The sequence below is a fragment of the Acipenser ruthenus genome, chromosome 2 (genome assembly GCF_902713425.1).
Source record: "Acipenser ruthenus chromosome 2, fAciRut3.2 maternal haplotype, whole genome shotgun sequence".
In the NCBI taxonomy this organism is placed as follows: domain Eukaryota; kingdom Metazoa; phylum Chordata; class Actinopteri; order Acipenseriformes; family Acipenseridae; genus Acipenser; species Acipenser ruthenus.
Genome location: NC_081190.1, coordinates 116558663 through 116580064, shown reverse-complemented (window position 1 = coordinate 116580064; position 21402 = coordinate 116558663). Strand labels below are relative to the sequence as shown.

Here is a 21402-nt window from a genome sequence, read left to right as displayed (position 1 = left end):
CCAGACAATGACTCCCGCTTCTTTGACATGTCATAGGGCAGTAACGTTTTTGTTCGTCTTTTCTCAGGAAATCAGTCACGTTCCTGTTTGTGTACTCGGGCAGACACGTCTTTTGTTGGCGATTTTAATACACACATTTTTGAGAAGAAACAAATGGCTTAAGAAGTGCGTCTTCAATTCGAAGGAATATGGTACTACAACAGCACACACAGAAACAGCTAGCTGATAAGCAGATGTACACCTGGGCGTCCATGACACCAAGAAATAAAGTGACGATGATAATAGGAATGCTAATAATTTCTCCAGAAACTTTTAAAGAAAGTTAAGTGGTCTGTGATAAAAGGTACAGCTGCAGTTCTTGACAGCCTGCCAAAACGGAATACCTGTCAGTTCAACATACATACACTACCACACGGGATTAGGTTTTCCATTGGACAGCAGTGTGGAGTAGTGGTTAGGGCTCTGGACTCTTGACCGGAGGGTCGTGGGTTCAATCCCAGGTGGGGGATACTGCTGCTGTACCCTTGAGCAAGGTACTTTACCTAGATTGCTCCAGTAAAAACCCAGCTGTATAAATGGGTAATTGTATGTAAAAATAATGTGTACAAAATAATGTAATTGTATGTAAAAATAATGTGCTATCTTGTAACAATTATAAGTCGCCCTGGATAAGGGCGTCTGCTAAGAAGTAATAATAATAAACAGGTCTTACAGGTAAAAAGAATCATCTGAAACACTAAATGCACTAGAAGTTTCTAAACAGTGCATGAAATTGTGTGTTTAGCCATAATGTACAAACACACATGGAATATGTTCCATAAATACTTTTCTTTTAGTACACAAACAGCCACCACTCACTTTCTACACTTGCATATGTTTTTTTTGTGTGCATTTCATTTTATACGCGTGTCGGATCACCTCTATCCATGCCGATATTCCCCACACAGACCACTGTCCAGTAACCCTACATGACGATGAGTCTAACTCTGTAGGACCAGCTTGGCTACAAATAAACCAGGATTAACACGGCAAACTAGAACTCAGTGCACATTCTAATAATAGATCATCTTTTTGAAGTACAGGTTTCCTGTTCCACAATTAACAGATTTTATGAAACCCGTTTATTGAGGAGCAAGTTTAATGTTCCTTCTGGATCCGCGACTGTACATGAACACTGCCTGACTGAATGGGTATAGGAAAATGAGCAAGTTGGATTTGAATCTATTTGGATATAAAGAATACGGCTTTCCTTATATCCAAAGACTGAAAGTAAAGGAGGGGCTTGTGTCTAATTTTCTCTGACTCACAGTGATCTAGTGCTGTGAGTCTGTCTGATTCACTATTAAACATAAGTGAGTTCCCTCATGTAATTGACATCCAGCTCAGCATGAACACCCAACTCAGTTTGATCTGAAAGTTAGCACACTAAGTGGCAACGCCTCCAACAGCCTTCATCATGTCTTAAAGAAGAAGAGTTTACTTTGGTAACAAGAGAACACGTGCCCTCCAGTTCTGCTGGCCTGGCCAGTCATACTTCAGTAGAATAACTGGGAATAATAACATTCTGGCTTAGAGCTTTTAAAGAGAGTACATTCCATTCAGCAGGTCTGATTAAAGGCATTGTTATGGAAACTTTTACGGTGGATTTCCTGATTACTGGTTCTTTATTTTTATGTAACGAGTGACTTGTAACCAGTGGGATCAGAAGGTACCCCTATAATTCACGTACTCTTTATCATTCTCAAGACCCGCGTAGCATTAAAAACCTTTGCCAACAGGTTTCCATTACAAAGGATTGTATTCCCCAAAACTTCGAACAATCAACCTCCCTGTAAAACACCTTTATGTTCAGTTCAGCATTCAGATTTTTTAATAATGACTCAGACATGCCAATTCTGTTGCTTGCTGCCAGAAATCATTATTTTTAAATCTGACCCATAAAATGATTTTTTTTTTTTTGTTTCCAGTGCCAGTTTGAAACACTGCTGCTTTTTTACTTGAGAGGGGTCTGGTTTTAGCTCTGTTTAACCTCTGAGTTGGCTTACCATTGAGGGCGTTTCTTAGGGACACCAGACTTACACCATGAGCAGAAACAGTGTGCTGTGTCAAATGGTAAGTATGTCAAGTCTTGCAGCATTTCCAGAGCTCCTTGGGGGAACTTATTTCCACATACTGCATATTTTTCTTTTAGAAAACAATTGTTTATAAAAAGGCCTGAGATTTCCATGATTAAAAGTGCTGCAGTAATTCCTGATTTTCTGCCAGGGCCTGCTGTCTACCAAGTCCACTTTGGTGCCAGGTATGAGACAGGATAATCATTTCCCTATTGTCTAAACCTTCAAAATGCCAGGAAAATATTAGAAGGTAATTTACACTGCAGAACAATTATTGTAGTTGCTATTATATCCATGTACCTCTTTCTGGCTTATGTTTCTGCAGGGAGAAAAGAACATCTAAACCAATGCATTCACAATAATGGCCACTTGTTTTTTTGTTTTTTTGTAAACATGTATATTGTTTCTGTAACCCTAATGCACATTTTCCACTCTCTTTTGTTATTTTTCTCTCCCCCTCTACAGAATAGATCATTGACCCAATTACTATCTATCTATCTATCTATCTATCTATCTATCTATCTATCTATCTATCTATCTATTACCAAGGCGACTTACAGAGACTAGGGTGTGTGAACTATGCATCACTTACAATTACGTCTCACCCGAAAGACAGAGCACAAGGAGGTTATGTGACTTGCTCAGAGTCACACAATGAGTCAGTGACTGAGGGGGGATTTGAACCGGGGACCTCCTGGTTAAAGTCTGTTTCTTTAACCACTGGTATATATATATATATATATATATATATATATATATATATATATATATATATATACACAGTGCCTATAGAAAGTCTACACCCCCTTGAACTTGTTTCACATTTTGTTTTGTCAGTGCCTCAGAGTTTCATGCTTTAAATGAGGATTTTTTCTACTTATCTACACACCATACTCCACACTGTTAAGGGGAAAAAAGTTTTTATTGAGAAAAAAATTATATATTAAAAATACAAAACTGAAAGATCATAATTGGATAAGTCTCCACCCCCCTGAGTTAATACTTGGTGGAAGCACCTTTGGCAGCAATTACAGCTGTCAGTCTGTTGGGATAGGTCTCTACCAACTTTGCACACCTAGATTTGGCAATATTTGACCATTCTTCTTTACAAAACTCTTCAAGCTCTGTCAAGTTCCTTGGGGAGCAATCTTCAAGTCATGCCACAAATTTTCGACTGGATTTAGGTCGGGGCTCTGACTGGGCCACTGAAGGATATTTACCTTTTTGTTCCTTAGCCACTCCAGTGTAGCTTTGGCTGTGTGCTTTGGGTCGTTGTCGTGCTGAAAGGTGAACTTCCGTCCCAGTTTCAGTTTTCTTGCAGAGGGCAGCAGGTTTTCCTCAAGGACTTCTCTGTACTTTGCTCCATTCATTTTCCCTTCTATCCTGATAAGTGCCCCAGTCCCTGTCGATGAGAAACTTCCCCATAACATGATGCTGCCACCACCATGCTTCACAGTAGAGATGGTGTTCTTTAGGTGATGCACTGTGTTGGGTTTGCGCCAAACATAACGCTTTGCATTTAGGCAAAAACGTTCCATTTTAGTTTCGTCAGACCACAAAACATTTTGCTACATGGCTACAGAATCTCCTGAGTGTTTTTTGGCATACTTCAAACGGGATTCAAAGTGGGTTTTCTTGAGTAATGGCTTCCTTCTTGCCACACTACCATACAGGCCAGATTTGTGGAGTGCTTGGGATACTGTTGTCACATGCACACTGACCAGTCTTGGCCATAAAGGCCTGTGCCTCTTGCAAAGTTGCCATTGGCCTCTTGGTAGCCTCTCTGATCAGTCTCCTTCTTGCTCGGTCATCCAGTTTGGAGGGACGGCCTGATCTAGGCAGGGTCTTGGTGGTGCCATACATCTTCCACTTCTTAATAATCGTCTTGACCGTGCTCCAAGGGATATTCAAGGCCCCTGATCTGTGCCTTTCAACAACTTTGTCCCGGAGTTCTTTTGAAAGCTCCTTGGTGCTCATGGTTGAGTCTTTGCTTTGAAATGCACTACCCAGCAGAGGGAACCTACAGGAACTGCTGAATTTATCCTGAAATCATGTGAATCACTACAATTTAACACAGGTGGAGGCCACTTAATTTGGTGTGTGATTTTGAAGGCGATTGGTTACACGTGAGCTAATTTAGGATTGCTATTACAAGGGGGTGGACACTTATCCAACCAAGCTATTTCAGTTTTTATTTTTAATTAATTTTCTACAAATTTCTAGAATATTTTCTTCACTTGGAAGTTGTGGGGTAGGATGTGTAGATAAATGAAAAAAAAAATATTTTAATGCATTTTAATTCCAGGCTATAAGGCAACAAAAGGTGAACATTTTGAAATGGGGTGTAGACTGTATATATATATATATAGTTTATAGTACATATAGTGAATATAGTTTTTTTGAGCCCAATGAAGGAACTAATAAACTTGCCTGTACCTGCATCTGTTGCTGTAATTATCAATCCATATTTCTCTTTTGCCTCTCGATCAAGACTCTGTATGAGACTGAGCTGTCCGCTGGCTGACAGACTGAAGGCTTCTTCTTCATTTCCACCGGTAAGCACATAGGAAAGTTGGCTGTTCAGCCCCTGGTCATCATCCCGTGCAACAACCTAGAAAGATGATGAACAATTTCATTTCAAATAAAAAATGATACAATGGATACATTTATATTTTCAGCAAAACAGATTCAGACACTTCTCTGCTCCTAAATGGAGATCATTTTTGACTGGTTGCTGAGCAAACCTTTTTATACAACTGGCTTTATTACAGACTCCCAAAGCAACATGAGAACCATCCCATGCCGCATGAGACGGCTATTGGGTTGGCAGAAGTGCCCTTGTCTGGCACACAGTAGGCACAAGTGCTGGCCCTGCTCTCAGACTAGCAGCTGCTGCTTGCTTACATAGATCCAGGTAAGGGAAGTTAATTTATTTTACAATTGTCAGAGGGGGACAGGTTTAGCGATAGTGGAACAATGTTCTCTTCACAATATGTTATGACCAGGGATCCTAGAAATCCATTTGCTGTGGAATAACGCGGAAAAACATGGATTTTCTATGCTGTCCGATAATTTTTTGTTTTACGCTTGAGGTGGGGCAAAAAACATGCAAGGCTTTTTTTGTTTGTTTTTGTAACCAAATCAATCCACTTATGATATATCATCAACACAGGCAATACTGCTTTAAATGTAGTAAAAATACTTTCAATAGTTCAGTAAAACTGCTTCTGGATTACAGAGGTCAAGGTTGAACGAGGTGCGCTGTCAGTGTCACATTCATGCTGAAACGCAGCTGCAGTTTACTTCAGTATCCAGTGTTGTTACAACTAAACAAGCTGTTTAAAGATGCCAAAAATGATAAAAATCGGTCCTAAAGATCGGGTCAATGAGTTTGGCAATAGCCATCCAGGTGACAAAGTCTAATTCGAGATAAAGTAATATAAATACTATTTTTGGCCAGTGTGTCCTCGGCTCACCGCGCACCAGCGACCCCTGTAGTCTGGCCGGACGCCTGCGGGCTTGCTTGTAACTGCCCGGAGCTGCATTGTCCTCCGACGCTGTAGCTCCAAGGTGGCTGCATGGTGAGTCTGCAGTGTGAAAAGGAGCAGTCGCCTGACGACACATGCGTCAGAGGACAGCGTGTGTTAGTCTTCACCGCTCCCAAGTCAGCGCAGGGGTGGTAGCGGTGAGCCGAGCTTCAAAATAATAATTGGATATTCTGAATTGGGAGAAAATAATAAAAATAATTGGCGACTATTAAATAAATAAATAAAAAGAGTCTATATTCTACTCACCTGTAAAATAGTGTGTGGAAGATTTCTTAAACTCTCCTGGACATTCACAGTGTAAGGGGAGAGCTCAAAGGCTGGTGTGTAATCATTCACATCCAGTAACACTATATTCACTTTGGTTATGTCAGTCCTTGGGCTGCTTCCACGGTCTGCAGCTTGAACAACCAATGAATATGAAGCACATGTTTCCCGGTTCAACTGCTTGGCGACAGATATCATTCCTGTAACAGAGTCTATCCTAAAATCCGTATTTGCATTTCCTCCAATGATAGAAAATCTGACCTGCCCATTTGTTCCCTCGTCTGCATCACTTGCAACCACCTGAATCAGGTCAGTGGCACGCAGGGTGTCCTCCTCAATCTCCACATCATACACATTCTGAGAAAAGATCGGGCTGTTGTCATTAACATCCAGGACAATCACAGTGACCTCCATAGAGGAAGAGAGTGAAGGTTCCCCTTTGTCTGTAGCTACGATGGTCACTGTGTAGTTAGAGAGTTCCTCCCTATCAAGCTCCCCTATAAGTCTTACTCTCCCATCAATGGTCCCAATGCTAAATGTGTTTCCCAAAGGACTGAGCAGTGAGTACTCAATGTAGCTGTTCGGTCCGCTGTCAGAGTCAGTCGCTTGAGCTGTAAACACGACAGTGTCCACAGGGGTGTTCTCCTGGATGTAAGTCATCCTCTGAGAGGTGAAACTTGGTGGGCAATCGTTGACATCCAGTAGAATGATGGACACCTGGGCTGTGCTGGTGAATCGTGATGCTGGAAGAAGCGCCAGGTCATGAACTCTGATGACAAGGTTATAGTACGACTGAGACTCCCGATCCAATGCAAGTCTGGTTTTCAGAACTCCGTCACTGTCTATATCAAACTGTGCGAGAGAATCCCCTGAGGCAATGCTGTATGACATCTGAGAGTTCGGACCTGTGAAAAATAATTTGAATACATATTAAATCTCAAGTTCTTTTTTTTTTTTGTGAACAGAAAATCTAAATAGACACAGTGTTGTATATTTTATTCTAGGCGCTGCAGGATGTATACCCCGCTGAGAAGGACCTTCGAGACAGTGTTGTATATTTTATTCTAGGTGCTGCAGGATGTATACCTCGCTGAGAAGGACCTGAGACATGGTGTTGTATATTTTATTCTAGGCGCTGCAGGATGTATTCCTCGCTGAGAAGGACCTTCGAGACACAGTGTTGTATATTTTATTCTAGGCGCTGCAGGATGTATACCCTGCTGAGAAGGACCTTCGACTGAAATCAGAAAATATAAGACCCTGTATATTCTGCAGTCATAATTATGGCTGAAAAGTTTTCCATAATTGTATGTTTTTATAAATTGCACAAAACAAGTGAGTTAGCTAAGCAGAGAAAGCAAGTTCATTCAAATTATTATTTTCTTTTGTTTTATGCAAATGATTTAATACTCTAACATTATTCCCAGCAGTCTTAATCATCTAGGGGCCTTAATTATTGTCATGTGATTGAATTTAGTGGAGCTACTGTTAAACAGCCAAGAGCCCCTTAGCCAGGAATTTGGAATGGTGAACTGACCTTTCACCCTGTCACTTCAGATTTCCTACTTTAATAAACAGACTTAAATAAATGTATACACATTGTACTGATCTGAAATATGCAGTCAAGGCCTTCCACAAACAGTTTTATTATACAGTATGTTTAGATTTGTTTCTCTATGCTGACTGATTAGATCACACATTGATACTGGGGATATAAACATAATTCTGGTTAATCTATAAAAATGAAATTTGAACAGCTCCACAATTTATACCTCCCATAAAATAATTCTGAAACCCCTAACTAATCACAGAGCTTGATACAGAACAGCAAAGGAAATAAGCTGAGGCGTCTAAACATAAGTTTGACACAGATTGCTTCATTTGTGAGAAGCCCTTGCATTAGTAAAGAAAAGCTGCTCTTCTTATTTACTGATAGCATTCCTTAAGCACTGCAAATAAAGTAACGTCATATGGTAGTAAAATAGTTACAACATTTCAATTTGAATATTACACTTTTTAAAATAACATATCTTCAGTATGAATAAATACTGATCTGGAATCCGATAATGTTCTGTGTGGAAAACAGAAACAGTGTTAAACAAGTTATATTAAAACAGCTTCCAAATGTAACCCTTTAATCTAAAAATGGATGCATGCAGTCCCTAGACACATTATAAAATAGTTGATGAGCAACATTTCCCATGCTTCCTACCAGTAAACAAACATTTTGTTTTTTAAAGGTCACTTTTAATTTTATCTTTCAGCTATCACACACACACACCACTGCCCTGTCTGGTAAGGTCAAGGAGCAGGAAGCTTGAACAATAACATTTTCTGAATGAAAAACAAGAACCACAATATACTGGAAGTGGCAGGGTGAGCAGACAGCAGCAGGTTTCAGATACAAATAGTGAAGGCTTTGGGATACAATACAAGTAACAGTAGCATGATTGTGTTTCCATACCCTGTGTATCAGATCTTGAGAGGATCCACTGCACCTTACTATTTGAATAGCTGCAGCTTATTATGGAACCGCAACAGGCTGTATAACATATGCGTACAATTATCTGCAGATGTCATTTAAATGATACACAATTGCACATGCTGACTAACAAACAAAACAAACAACACAATCGGAAAATTATCCAAATGGGCTGGATGTTGTTATAAAGCAGCTTCTTACACCAACAGATGCATGCAGACCACACTGTCTTGTAAAGTTATAGCCACTTTTACAAAGGCAACAAAGGACACCGCGCCATAGCATATGTGTAGGCAGACTCTCCACTGTACTGATTGTGTCCATGTACTTCTGCATGTTTGTCAATCTAAGCCTAGTTGGACCCTGGATGAGATGGTGCCCCAGGAAGAAAGCAGACTGGTACAGTTCTCTTGAATGTGCGCTCGCCCTCCCCTTCCCGCCTCCAGGAAGTCAATTCTTTACCTCATCAAGTGTTGGGTCAGAAAGGAGGTTAAATAAATAAAATATTAGGTTTGCACAAATATATAATGTGTTCATTTCAATTTTTTGTAGATTTACATGTAAAAAAGAAGAAAAAAAACCTTACCCAAAAGACACAATGGTTTTGAATACAACTGGATTAAAAAATACTTAATGTTTACTAAAGTATTAAGGTCTCTTTAATACATAGACAATTTAATTGTAAAAAGGCTAAATTCATACAATGTGTGTACAGTTGTATCTTATGGCTGTGATGATCACAGATGTTATTATCTGGTCTTCAAAAGGTCCTGGTCGTTGAAGCAATGCAGACGTTTTAACAGTTTTTGTATTCATGACTTCAGCCTGTGTTTAATAAAACTTGCACGCTACTTTAAAATGGGATACAATGCAGTTACAAAAACCATGTTGTTTTATTTGAGCAGATGTGCAGTTGTTTAACTTGCTGCATAATATTATTCTTTTATTAAAAGTACATCATTTTAAAAATGCCAGTAACGTACAATATTCCATATGACCTATCTTGGCAATCACCATTGCAGGAACCCATTGTTTAATGTAAAATGAAGAACACACGCCTCACCCAGTCATTTCGCATTGGTAGCAAAGCGCCATAGCACCATTGGGAAGTCTTGCTTATTAAATTTGTTGCCTGTTTTTGATGAGGGGACAATATATTTAGTAAATTAGGTGTTAGACTGGGGTGAATAATGGCAACACATGTCCCAAACTCCCACCCACAAGCAGGAATGGTTGAATAACATAAAAAACATACCCTCATCTGCATCCGTGGCTTTAACAGTGAGAACAGTCGATCCAGGAAGCAGGTCTTCCATGACAGAGGTGCTGTAGGAGGAGGCGTTGAAGACTGGAGGGTTATCGTTCACGTCAAGAACGTTGAAGTAAACTCTGACCGTGCTGAACTGCTTCCCCCCGTCCTGCACACGGGCTGTGAGGATGCAGTACGGCTGCCCTTCGTAGTCCAGGGGCCGGGTCACATTGAAGACTCCAGTCACTGGATTCAGGAAGAACACTCCATCTTCATCATCCTCTTCCACAGAGTATGTGATCTCACCATTGATACCTGAATCCGCGTCGCTAGCCAAGATGGCTGCTACAATGGAACCTGGAAGGAGGGTAAATACGTTTAATGTAAACCCTCAATGAAATGAGCATTGAAACAGAAATAAAGAGTGCTAAATCTCTATGGCATATGGACGACTGGATTTCTACAGCCGACTAACCACATTAAACTGCTTTCTGATAGGATACCTGCAGCTGTGTCCTCTGGAATGTCAAATGAGTAAAAGCTCCTGGAGAATCTGGGGGTGTGATCGTTCACATCACTGACTGTGATATTGATCCTCATGTCTGAGGACTGCAGGCCATCGTCGGCTCGAACTAACAGTGAATACTTTGACCGGCGCTCTCTGTCCAAACGTTTGGTGGCTATCAGGTCTCCTGATTCTGGGTCAATGCGGAAGCTGTCCTCGGCTCCATTGATAATTGTGTATGTCACAAGTGCATTTGCTCCCTGCGGGAAACACACACAAAAAAAAACAAAACTATATTGCATATACTTTAATACATACTTTGTATAAAAAAAATTTCATATGCATTATTCATAGGAGTAACACAGAAACGCAGTATAACTATCCCCTTTGGTTTGGGGTTAAACAAAGTAGCATCATGGCTGGTTTTCTGACAGTGGAGATTTACGCTATCCCTTACCATCCAAGACCATAATATAGACCTCACATCATCACAATGTACCACAGCACATGATAGCTTTTCTTTCAATGTGCAATTGAAGAGTTACTGCTTAGGTTGATGGCAAAGCGTTTTCAAGTTATGGCTTATATAGCTTAGTACAATAACATGTGCTGTGGTTTACTAACACTGTGGTGCTATGTGACAAAGAGAGAGTGAACTCTTGTTTTAGATCTCCCTTCCGACCGGTGAGGACGCTGGGGAGGAGGAGCAGGCGGAGCCGCGGTGCGCAACGTCACAGACCCGGTCGGGAAGCGCGGTGGCAATCACGCATTGGCTGACGGCGGTTGCCCTCGTGTGTGTTGCTAATAACTGTGTTACTGTCTTACTTTTATCTGCCAGAGCACTAACGGGATGCTCCGGAGTACAAAAAGGAGGAGCGCGAACCCGGAAGTGCCGGGCTGGTGACGCCCCGTTTTCCTGTCGAGGATTTGGGAGAGACGGATTATTGTTTTGTTGGGTTTTTGGATTGTGCACGTTTTTTTTCTGGTTCCTTTTTCTTTGTTACTTTATTTTTGTGGTTGCCAGGTTACACATTGTTGTGTATCCTGGCTCCATTATTATTTTGTGGTGGCCAAAATAAAGCCGCGTGTATTGCACACAGAAAACAGGGACTGGTCTGGTTTATTTCCCATCACCCACACAGCTATCCTGTCACAGGCTACTTCAACATAATAATAATATAAACTAACCATAACCTGACAACATAGGAAACTCTTCTAAAACACATCTTAACCAAAGCCATGTGAAGAATTAAAAAGTGTACCATTGAGTTAGAAAGGCTCCATTGTTCTCTAATAAAGCTCTCCAAAAAGTCCCTCTGGCTCTTGCTAAACATTCAGTTGAAACACATATGTCCTAACTTTTTGTATGTGGTACAGTACAATTAGTAAACAGAAGTCTGAATTGATACAAATTCTAGTAATTTGTTTTCTAGGCCTTTTGTTTACACTACATTAACTATTAATTAATTATTAGTTATTAATGCATTAATTATTAATTAACGTAGTGTGTTTGATTGTTATTGACTTTTCATTCCTTGTGTAATAAGGCTCAGCTACACAGTATATGCAACTGGCTTTAATGTTAACCTGAGGGTATAAGGTACTTCTTGTGTCACACATGACAGAATAAAGACACTAAAGGCTCATTGAGAATGTCAGAATAATATTAAAAAAGACAACAAAGACATTTTCTTAGCTCGTTTCAAGAGAACTGTACAATAGGGGAATAAAAAGAAATTAACCTAGTCTGGCACTGTCTAATGGAAGTGTAGCAATGCTTAACATTTGACTGAAGATTGTATTCTGCTTCCAATTTAGATTTGGCTGGACTCAGCACTCTGTCTAAATGTGGTAGTTAGGGTAAGCCACCTGGACGATGATTTGTTTAAGAGCAGGCAGCAGTACAGAGGCTTATGGCTTCAGATGTTGTTCCTCATTGAATGGGAAGCCTGCATGAATTCAGTGGTCTTGGCCTTGTGTGCAGAGACACAGAAACAAGCCCTTTGAGTCAGCATGGGTTTCAGCTTTTGATTTTGCTCGGATTTTTCTTTTCTGCATTTTTTCCCTTTAGTATTTTATTTAACCCAATGCGATAACACCAGAAATATTCTTTCAAATCTGCATCACTTATAGTACAGTATCACCCCTTTTATAAGACAGGGAAAGAGGTAGGTGCCTTATGGCCACAATGACAGTGTTTTAGGAAAGCATAGGTTGCCCATGTGTGTGTGTGTATAATGTGTATGTATGTATATATACACATTATACAGTATGTATATATGTGTATATATTGTGAAAGATTCATGCTCTCTCAGGTTCTTTTCCAGCACGTAAACACTGACCCAGCACCCAGCACCCAGCTCCCAACACCCAGCTCACCAACTACGCCACCCAGCTCCTGGTCCAGGCCCTGGTACTCTCCCGCCTAGACTACTGCAACTCCCTCCTGGCTGGCCTCCTTGCGTCCGCCACCAGTCCGCTCCAGCTCATCCAGAACTCTGCTGCCCGCCTGGTGTTCTCTCTGCCTCGCTTCTCCCACGCAACTCCACTACTCCGCTCACTCCACTGGCTCTCGATCACCGCTCTCATCCAGTTCAAGACTTTTGTACTAGCCTACAGATGCCTTGACCAGACTGCACCCAGCTACCTCCAGACCCTCATCTCTCCCTACACCCCCACTCGACCTCTCCGCTCCGCCTGCACTAGAAGACTGGCTCTACCTCCTCTACGCTCCCCTGCCTCCAGAGCCCGCTCCTTCTCCACCCTCGCCCCGCAGTGGTGGAATGACCTTCCTACAGATGTCAGGACTGCCCAGTCCCTGACCACATTCCGGCGCCTCCTTAAGACTCACCTCTTCAGACAGCACCTGTAGAACTCTGTTTTTCCCCTGGGACACTTATCACCCTTCCTTAAATGCGCTTTACTTGCTCTTACCTGCCCCCTATTTTACTGCATTTAATCCTGTACTTCAGAGTACTGTAATCTGCCAAGTGTTTAATCTGTAGTATTTTGTATTTAATCATATCCTGATGTAACTATCACTGACACTGTTATCTGCTGTATTATTGAATTCTATTTTGTCACACTTGTACTTGTTTCAACCAAAGTCATTGTATTTATCTTGGTGTTAATTGTATTATTACTTGTACTGTGATACTTGAAATGTATTTGCTTACGATTGTAAGTCGCCCTGGATAAGGGTGTCTGCTAATAAATAAATAAATAATAATAATAATAATAATAATAATAATAACAGGAACTCGTTTTAACAGCGCAGTTGCACTATTTTTATTTACAAAAAAAACAAAAACAGAAGAAAACGACACAAAACCTAATTTTAGAGTACTTACTAACTGTTCACAAATCCCTATACTAACAACTGGACAGCTAAGCTGTTTACCACTTACAAAAACCTTCAAACAAACACAGCTTACACAGAAACACAAACTTAACCAAACGTAGGTTTAAACAGGACCTTATTCAACAGCGATTACACACACGCTGTCACTTCACTTAGCTACTCAGCCGCACACACGCTACAGCAGCCATGAATGATTAAACGGTGGGGTTTTTATACCCCACAATAATTAAACAATTAGAGAAATCACTAAACACTAATACCATTAATCCATACCAACTGTAGGCTTTTCAGCGCATGGCCTTATGGGGAATGTGGTCCCGTACTCCCCCGGACTCTTTTCTGTCTCTCTCCCTCCTGTGCCTCATGGTATATCCTGTGTGTGTGTGTGTGTGTGTGTGTGTGTGTGTATATTAGGATAACTACTCTTTTTAACGTGACATTACCAATATGTCTGTGTTTTAGGGATTTGGCTGCTTTGAATGCGTTCAGCTCCTTTATGTTTAGTCTCCTGTCACAATGATGTGAGACATCGTTGACTAAAATAGCATATATAAATATATAAGAAAGATGCATATTTTGGTCATTTAAATACATAATGTAACTAATCTTCTTTGTGCGCCATATACATGAGCATAACTGCAAAAAACTTACTAATGTACGATGAATGTGACTATATTGACTCAGGAGTTTTAAACCATATGTTACCAGTCATTGGAGTGATGAGAAAATCACTCAATACATTTAGCACTGCTGGCATTTTCTCACATTATAATTTCAGCAAGTGCTTTGTTTTAGTGACGTAATAGGCTGTTAATAATAAATATAAAAAAAAAAAACCTTCCAAGTACCAGTGAAGTAGTTGTAACTCTGTGGTTCCCCTGATAATTCTCTTGTACAATGCACTCCATTCTTACATTCTTCAGTGGCTAGTCTGCACATATCATTGGGCTGATGCTAGTGAGAGGTGTGGAGATGAGCCTCAGTTCTAGCGCATTTGAGGACTGGCATTATTGCAATGTGCTGTAATGTGAGCTGCAGGGGGTGCACAGGGTTTGTCTTAACAAGATTAATGGTGCTGAACCCAGTGTCCTCAGGTAACAACGTCCAACCTTCTCAGGTAGCAACACATCATACATTACGATTCATTGTGTTGACTGTTGTTTATAGGCATGTCAAAATCTGTTTTAAATAAGGGGAAACTCTTTTGGGATTATTTTTTTCAGAGCAATATTCTCTATAAATATATCCATTTAGATTTTATAAGCCACCACAAACAGACTTTCACACAAAACATTTTCCTGCTGGAATAGCTTCAGCAATAGTGACCAACAACAGTTGAGAAATTGGATTTTTTAAATGTCTTCTGATTGTCCAGCTGGTTTGTAAACCCCAGCACAGTTAAGCAAACAGAATGATAGAATACCTTGTTCTGGTCAATCTAAAATCAGCACTGGCTATTCTGGGGTGTAGCACAGTGTAAATATCACACATAAGCACAAAAGCAAAAGGCTGTACCTCATCAGCATCTGTAGCTGTCAGTTGCATGATCTTAAATCCATCCCCAATGTTCTCCTCGATGGTCAGATCAAGCATATCAAATGGGAAAACAGGAGGGTTGTCATTGATGTCTTGTAGTGTTATTTCCACCTAGGAGAGAGAAAAAAGCAATAGCTCTGTGTGATGTCTGTTGCAATGCTTAAACTCACTAGTTCACAACATGATCTGAAAAATGTGGGGTGGATTTGCTAAAGAGACAAAAAAACAGGTTATATTTTAACAATATTTAAATTTTATAACAAAAAGAGTGGATATATTCATAAGAAACCTTAGCAATCCTTAACATAAATAAAATCCATTGCGACTGTTCATACTAAGTGACTTTCAGTGACCCCTGGTCTGCTATCAGTGCTGTTCCCAAGAGTTGGCCTCTGATGTCAAGCTGCCAGGAGTTTAGCTCCATCATTCAAACAATTTAATACAGCCTGACAGAAGATGATATGTTTTAAAATTCCCTCTGGTGTGTTTACACATTGGCTACAGTCTATCTTCAAATATACAATTTGCTCGTGTTACTGAAACGCACGTTCATTTTAGCCTCTAACGTCTTTTTAAGTAAACAAAAACGGCAAACACACATTTATAATCCTAAAAAAAAACCTCATTCTTTCTGAGTTTCATGTTTAGAGGTTTTACAAATGAAAATGCACTGTTTGAAAGTTAGAGCCCATTGTTCTGCATTATTGCAGTGGGTGATTCATTTGAAACTTTGGAGTCACTGATTCTGAAGTCTTTAGGGCTTTTGCTTACTTCTTACAGTTAAGTGAGTACAGGCAGTACCACACGTTTTATAGGAGATCGAAAGGAAGCAGCTGCCGTATATCCACAATGACAGTGTTTAACAAAGCATAGGTTTCCCATGTGGTTATAAATAGACAATAGACTCCAAGACTGCAAAGACCACCAATCAGATTACGTCATTAATTTCATTTCTTTTATCTGAAAAATTATGGTGAAACATTTAATGATCACTATACAGCAGGTAAAAGGACTGCTTGGATTAGAGAACGCAGAGTGCAGTCTAAGCTCAAGGCAGGTACAATACATCACGAACTGACACATGCCCTGCTTCCACGCCACTGGTTTCCCCAATCAGCGTAGGACCTCATCACGAGAAACTAGGATGTTTCTGTTGTCACAGTCCGCATGGTCAGCCTTGACAACGAGACGGATCAGACCTGCATAAATACATTTTAAATGAACTCATCTCAATCGCAGCCTTATTTCAGACTTCAGAATGCATCCCACCCTGACCCTGCTTTAACCTGCCTTTTCCTGTCTACACTTTCATCCCCGGTAAGGATCATTACCGAAAATTATGGATCACATTTGCATTGGTCTAATGAAAGTCAAAAACAAGGTTGGGTTAGGGTTAAAATTGCAAAGAGACATCCAAAGTCAGTAACCAATTAACATGTATCTTACATTCTCTCGATGTGTAAATACTGCATCACAATTTCACATAAAACTAATTAGTAAAAATGCATAGTTATAGTTTGTTTTAGTTTAAATTACCAAACCTCCCCTCAGATATTAATTTCAAAGAGCTTGGTGATAAGCTCATTACAAAAGGAACCATGATAAGCAGAGATGAAGGATGAAGAGGATGTGTTCTCTGCTATAGCTGTCAGTCAAGGCTTGGCCGTGGTGAAACACATTGGTTTACAATAAAACTATTACATTTCACCTGAGTCGGGGGCAATTACATTGGGCTCTGCTGTATATCCAAACTACCCAGGGTCAACATGGAACTTGGACTGCCTATAAGACTACATTTGAACTAGTTACACTCATTAGTTTCAGGGCTTGAATAAATTCATGTTTACAACAAAATAACTTGAATGTTGCAGTCAATTTAAGTCAGCTATTAGGCAAAGCATGTTATGGCTGCACTTATCTGCAATTATCTAATGACAGGTTGTCATTGTAATCTGGAATTACAATTCTAAGACCTGTAACTAAAGCAATATTTTAAAGCAGTGCTTTTGTCTTTCACTCTGATCAATGTCTTTACATGTTTACATGTTAAACAACTATTCAATAGTGAAATATGTTTTCCTGCATACATCATTTTCAACTCAAGCACCCAGTCTGAAAATAATTATAGCCTTGGTCCAGGTCCAAGTGTGAAAAGGAGCTTGTCCTGGAATCTGTGGCGCATAAATGGAACGAAGACGTAAAAAACCCCCACGCCGCTGAAGTGGTATTCTGAAGACATGTCCTGTGCCGTTATACAGCGCCTGACCCATCGCCACGGGTCGGCATACATTTCGGGGTGCGGTATCATTAACATATTCACCAAAGCGATTCTGATGACAGCGCAATGGGGTCCCAAATAGACAACTGAGCAAAAAAGAAAAAGAACCAGGAGCGGTCTTTGCTTTACACTATTAATAATATATAACATCTTCATATTATGAAAAAGGTGGTCTTTGGTTTAAACTATTAATAATATATCAAATCTTCATATTATGAAAAAGGTGCTCTTTGGAGTCAAGGGTTTTTTCAGAAGTTTAGAAAGAAATATAGGTGAAAAAATACCTGTAAGTCCATTATTTTCATATAGATTCAAATGAATCCACCAGGCAAATCACCAAAAACCAAAACTTGGGTCTAGAGGGTGTTATGTTTTCAATCAGTTTGGTTTTCAGCACTTGAGATGGATGTTTGGAACACATTACAGTGAGTTTTTTCATGATACCAGCCTCTGTACTCAAAAGTGTCAGTACCGGTATTCTCAGGTTTAAGGAAGGTTTGCGATACACAAAACAATCCTTCCCACACTCCGCCTATTTAAGGAACAAAATACTGCAGGTTTTCACAATCCTGACGATTGACACAATCTTATCTCCTCATTAACTGGTCATTTGGGAGTTCAAAGTGACACACAAAAGTTTTAGTCATGTTTAAGGAGACTTTTTTTCTGTAAAAATTTACCGACAGGTCTGGTCTGCCCTAAAACCACGTTAGCCTAGCCTTCGTCATAGGAACTAGCATTTGTCAGCGTAAACATGGATTTGTGTACTGGTGTTGTGACATGTATGACTAATGCTGCCGCTGCAGTACGTGAACAACGACGAAATGTCAGACGACATTTGCGAGATAGAGTTTAAAGACCACTTATAAATTTATTATTATTATTATTATTTATTTCTTAGCAGACGCCCTTATCCAGGGCGACTTACAATCGCAAGCAAATACAAATACATTCAAGTGTTACAATATAAGTCATACAATAAGAACAAGAAATACAATAATTCTCAAATGTGACAAACCACAATTCAATAATACAGCAGATAATAGTGAAAGTTACATCAGGATATGATTAAATAGTGATAGTTACATCAGGATATGATTAAGTACAAAATACTACAGATTAAACACTTGGCAGATTACAATATTCTGAGGTACAGGATTAAATGCAGTAAAATAGGGGGCAGATAAGAGCAAAATAAAGCATATTTAAATGAAGGGTGATAGTGTCCTAGGATACAACAGAGGAGTTCTACAGGTGCTGTTTGAAGAGGTGAGTCTTAAGGAGGCGCCGGAATGTGGTCAGGGACTGGGCAGTCCTGACATCTGTAGGAAGGTCGTTCCACCACTGCGGAGCAAGGGTGGAGAAGGAGCGGGCTCGGGAGGCAGGGGAGCGTAGCGGAGGTGGAGCCAGTCTTCTAAATATAAATATATTAAATCTTCCTGACGAGGACATCACACAACGCTTCATATTAAATCGTGCAGAAATATTAGATTTGTGCGAGTTACTAGAAAGCCCGATAGCCAGAACCCATGCATTACCTGTGCATATGAAAATACAGTATTAATGGCATTGGGATTTTATGCAGCAGGGTCTTTTCAAAGAGCCATGTCCCGTGTACTGCATCAGGTAACAGGGTCTTTTCAAAGAGCCATGTCCCGTGTACTGCATCAGGTAACAGGGTCTTTTCAAAGAGCCATGTCCCGTGTACTGCATCAGGTAACAGGGTCTTTTCAAAGAGCCATGTCCCGTGTACTGCATCAGGTAACAGGGTCTTTTCAAAGAGCCATGTCCCGTGTACTGCATCAGGTAACAGGGTCTTTTCAAAGAGCCATGCCCCGTGTACTGCATCAGGTAACAGGGTCTTTTCAAAGAGCCATGTCCCGTGTACTGCATCAGGTAACCGATGCATTAGTTTGTAAGGCAGCCAATTATATTATTCTTCCCACTGACCAACAACAGCAGCATCAAAACAAATAAGCGTTTTATGATATAAGTGGATTTCCATCAGTGCTGGGTACAACTGACTGCACACACGTGGCATTGCAGACACCTTGTGAAGTTCATTTATCACAGAGGTTATAGAGCACATCGGGTATGTAAATCAGCAACTTGTGGGCTCACATGTGGGCTCTCAGTTGACTCAATATTAAGATTATTTTTTTATTTTCTTTTGGAAAGAAAATACAGTGCATGACATGTGTGCCTCTATTATATCTATTATACCTAAGAAAACAACATCTGGAACAAAATGACAACTCTTTCTCTACTGACTTACAGATTTTGTGAATCATTGCACTAGTGGGGATGGGGAAAAGGTGCATGAGGCAGGGTGACCAATGGTCTGACGTCACGGCAGAAGCAGGAACAAAAAAACTGACACCAGGCAGTATTGCAGTTTAAAGGCTTGCACCGTTTTAATTAAATAAATCAAAAAGAAAATAAAAAGTTTAAACAGAAAACCACTGCTCACAGAGCAAAATAAAACAGATAAACAAAACAAAATCTCGAACACAAAAATTATACAATCTTTTAATTTCGTTTTGCTTTCGTTTCCTCTCGCCGCTCTCACTCCTAAACACCCACCTCGAACTGAGAGTGCTGCAGGCTTTTTATATCGTGGCCGAGGGGTTTAACTAGTTAGTAATGATCCTATTACCCCTCGGCCACAATCTGCACGAGTTTTTAAAATACCATGTGGATGGGGCTTCCTATCCACGTTACTAAATAATAACAAACGGCTACACCGTCAAAATACAAAACAATACCAAAACATACGGCGCTCGCCGTCATGTAAATAAACATATCATAAAACAAAACAAATACAAAATACACTGTACAGGGGCGGAGGGGGAAGACCCTGATCCAAAAATAAATAAACCAAACAATGTACAGGGCACCTCGCCCTGTTACAGTGCACAATTAATAATAATGGATAACAAGAATGATAGCATATTTTAGAAACATATTTATATAGGAGTAATGGTTAGAAGACAAATATACAACTTTGCTTTTTAAACAAATGTTTCCCCAGAGCCTGACGTCTGTGGAAAATAGCTGTTTTTTAGCGGGTTCCTGTCATTAGTAAAACCCAGCATGAGTTATCTTTTGAAACTGTTGTGTCCTCGTAGTTCATAATGCTATTCGATCGGGTTTCATCTGCTTTTCCCTGGGAGGTACACCATCTGCCTGTTAATCCCTGTCAATTAAACATTTTCTTTTCACTGACTGAATCCTAAACTGACTGATTGTACCGACGGATTTAAGGATGAATGTGTGCTCACTGAATTTACTTATTTTAGGGGATTTTGTTTGTGTATCGCTTTGATTTTCCGAAAAAGTGCTAAAAAAAAACTTCTGTAAAATGTTTACCACAACACTGAAATACTGTCACTTTTGAGTATAGAGGCCACCATACTTTCAAATGTAAATTCCTAAAAAAACGAAATAGATCTACTTTAGTATGAAATTCATTCAAACTATATGTGGGAGCAAAAGAAAGTCCTTTAGATAATAGTGACATGCAGTCACTAGAGACTAGGGCATTAGATGCCGTAGTTCCCTGGGCTGGCCCCTGGTACCCAGCCTCTATGAGTCTTAATTCTTTTTGTTTCATAATAGATCTTGTTGATCTCAGTGGATCTTCTAAAAAACTTTGCGTTTTTGATGTAGTTGAAGAAGACAAATTCTCATCATGACTACTAGTGAAATTAAAGGATCAAAGCTCTCCTTCTTTGTGGTTGTTGAAAATGATTAGTCGTTCCACTGGTAAACTCTTCCTTGCTTGTTGTCAATTTCATCCCTTTTAAATTTCTTCGGTTTAAACTGCGTTAAGACCCGCTGACACCAGGTTTATTTAGTGGCGCAATCAGGAACTTTATTAATTGAACACACTATAAAAAGCAAAGTAGTCCTAAGTAACAACTGCGTGTGTTTGGACTGACACAGAAAGAGGAAATTAAAGAAAGTAAAAAAAACAAAAACATCCTTAGACAAATACCATTTTAAAAAAATACTCCAAAGGGGGGTTAACTTTCTTGTTTACTGTTCACATGACAACAATGTTTT

The 21402-nt window shown here is 39.9% G+C and overlaps 1 protein-coding gene across 1 annotated transcript in view; it reads right to left on the bottom strand.

Moving 5' to 3' along the window:
* LOC117409425 (protocadherin Fat 4-like) overlaps positions 1–21402 on the bottom strand; it is a 150766-nt gene that overhangs the window by 45192 nt on the left and 84172 nt on the right. Inside the window, exons 2-6 of the mRNA XM_034015450.3 lie at positions 15039–15170; positions 10161–10422; positions 9664–10014; positions 5909–6831; positions 4551–4725 (exon numbers count right to left, since the gene is read on the bottom strand). Coding sequence (XP_033871341.3) covers positions 4551–4725; positions 5909–6831; positions 9664–10014; positions 10161–10422; positions 15039–15170 — 1843 coding nt within the window. The remainder of the gene's footprint in view (positions 1–4550; positions 4726–5908; positions 6832–9663; positions 10015–10160; positions 10423–15038; positions 15171–21402) is intronic.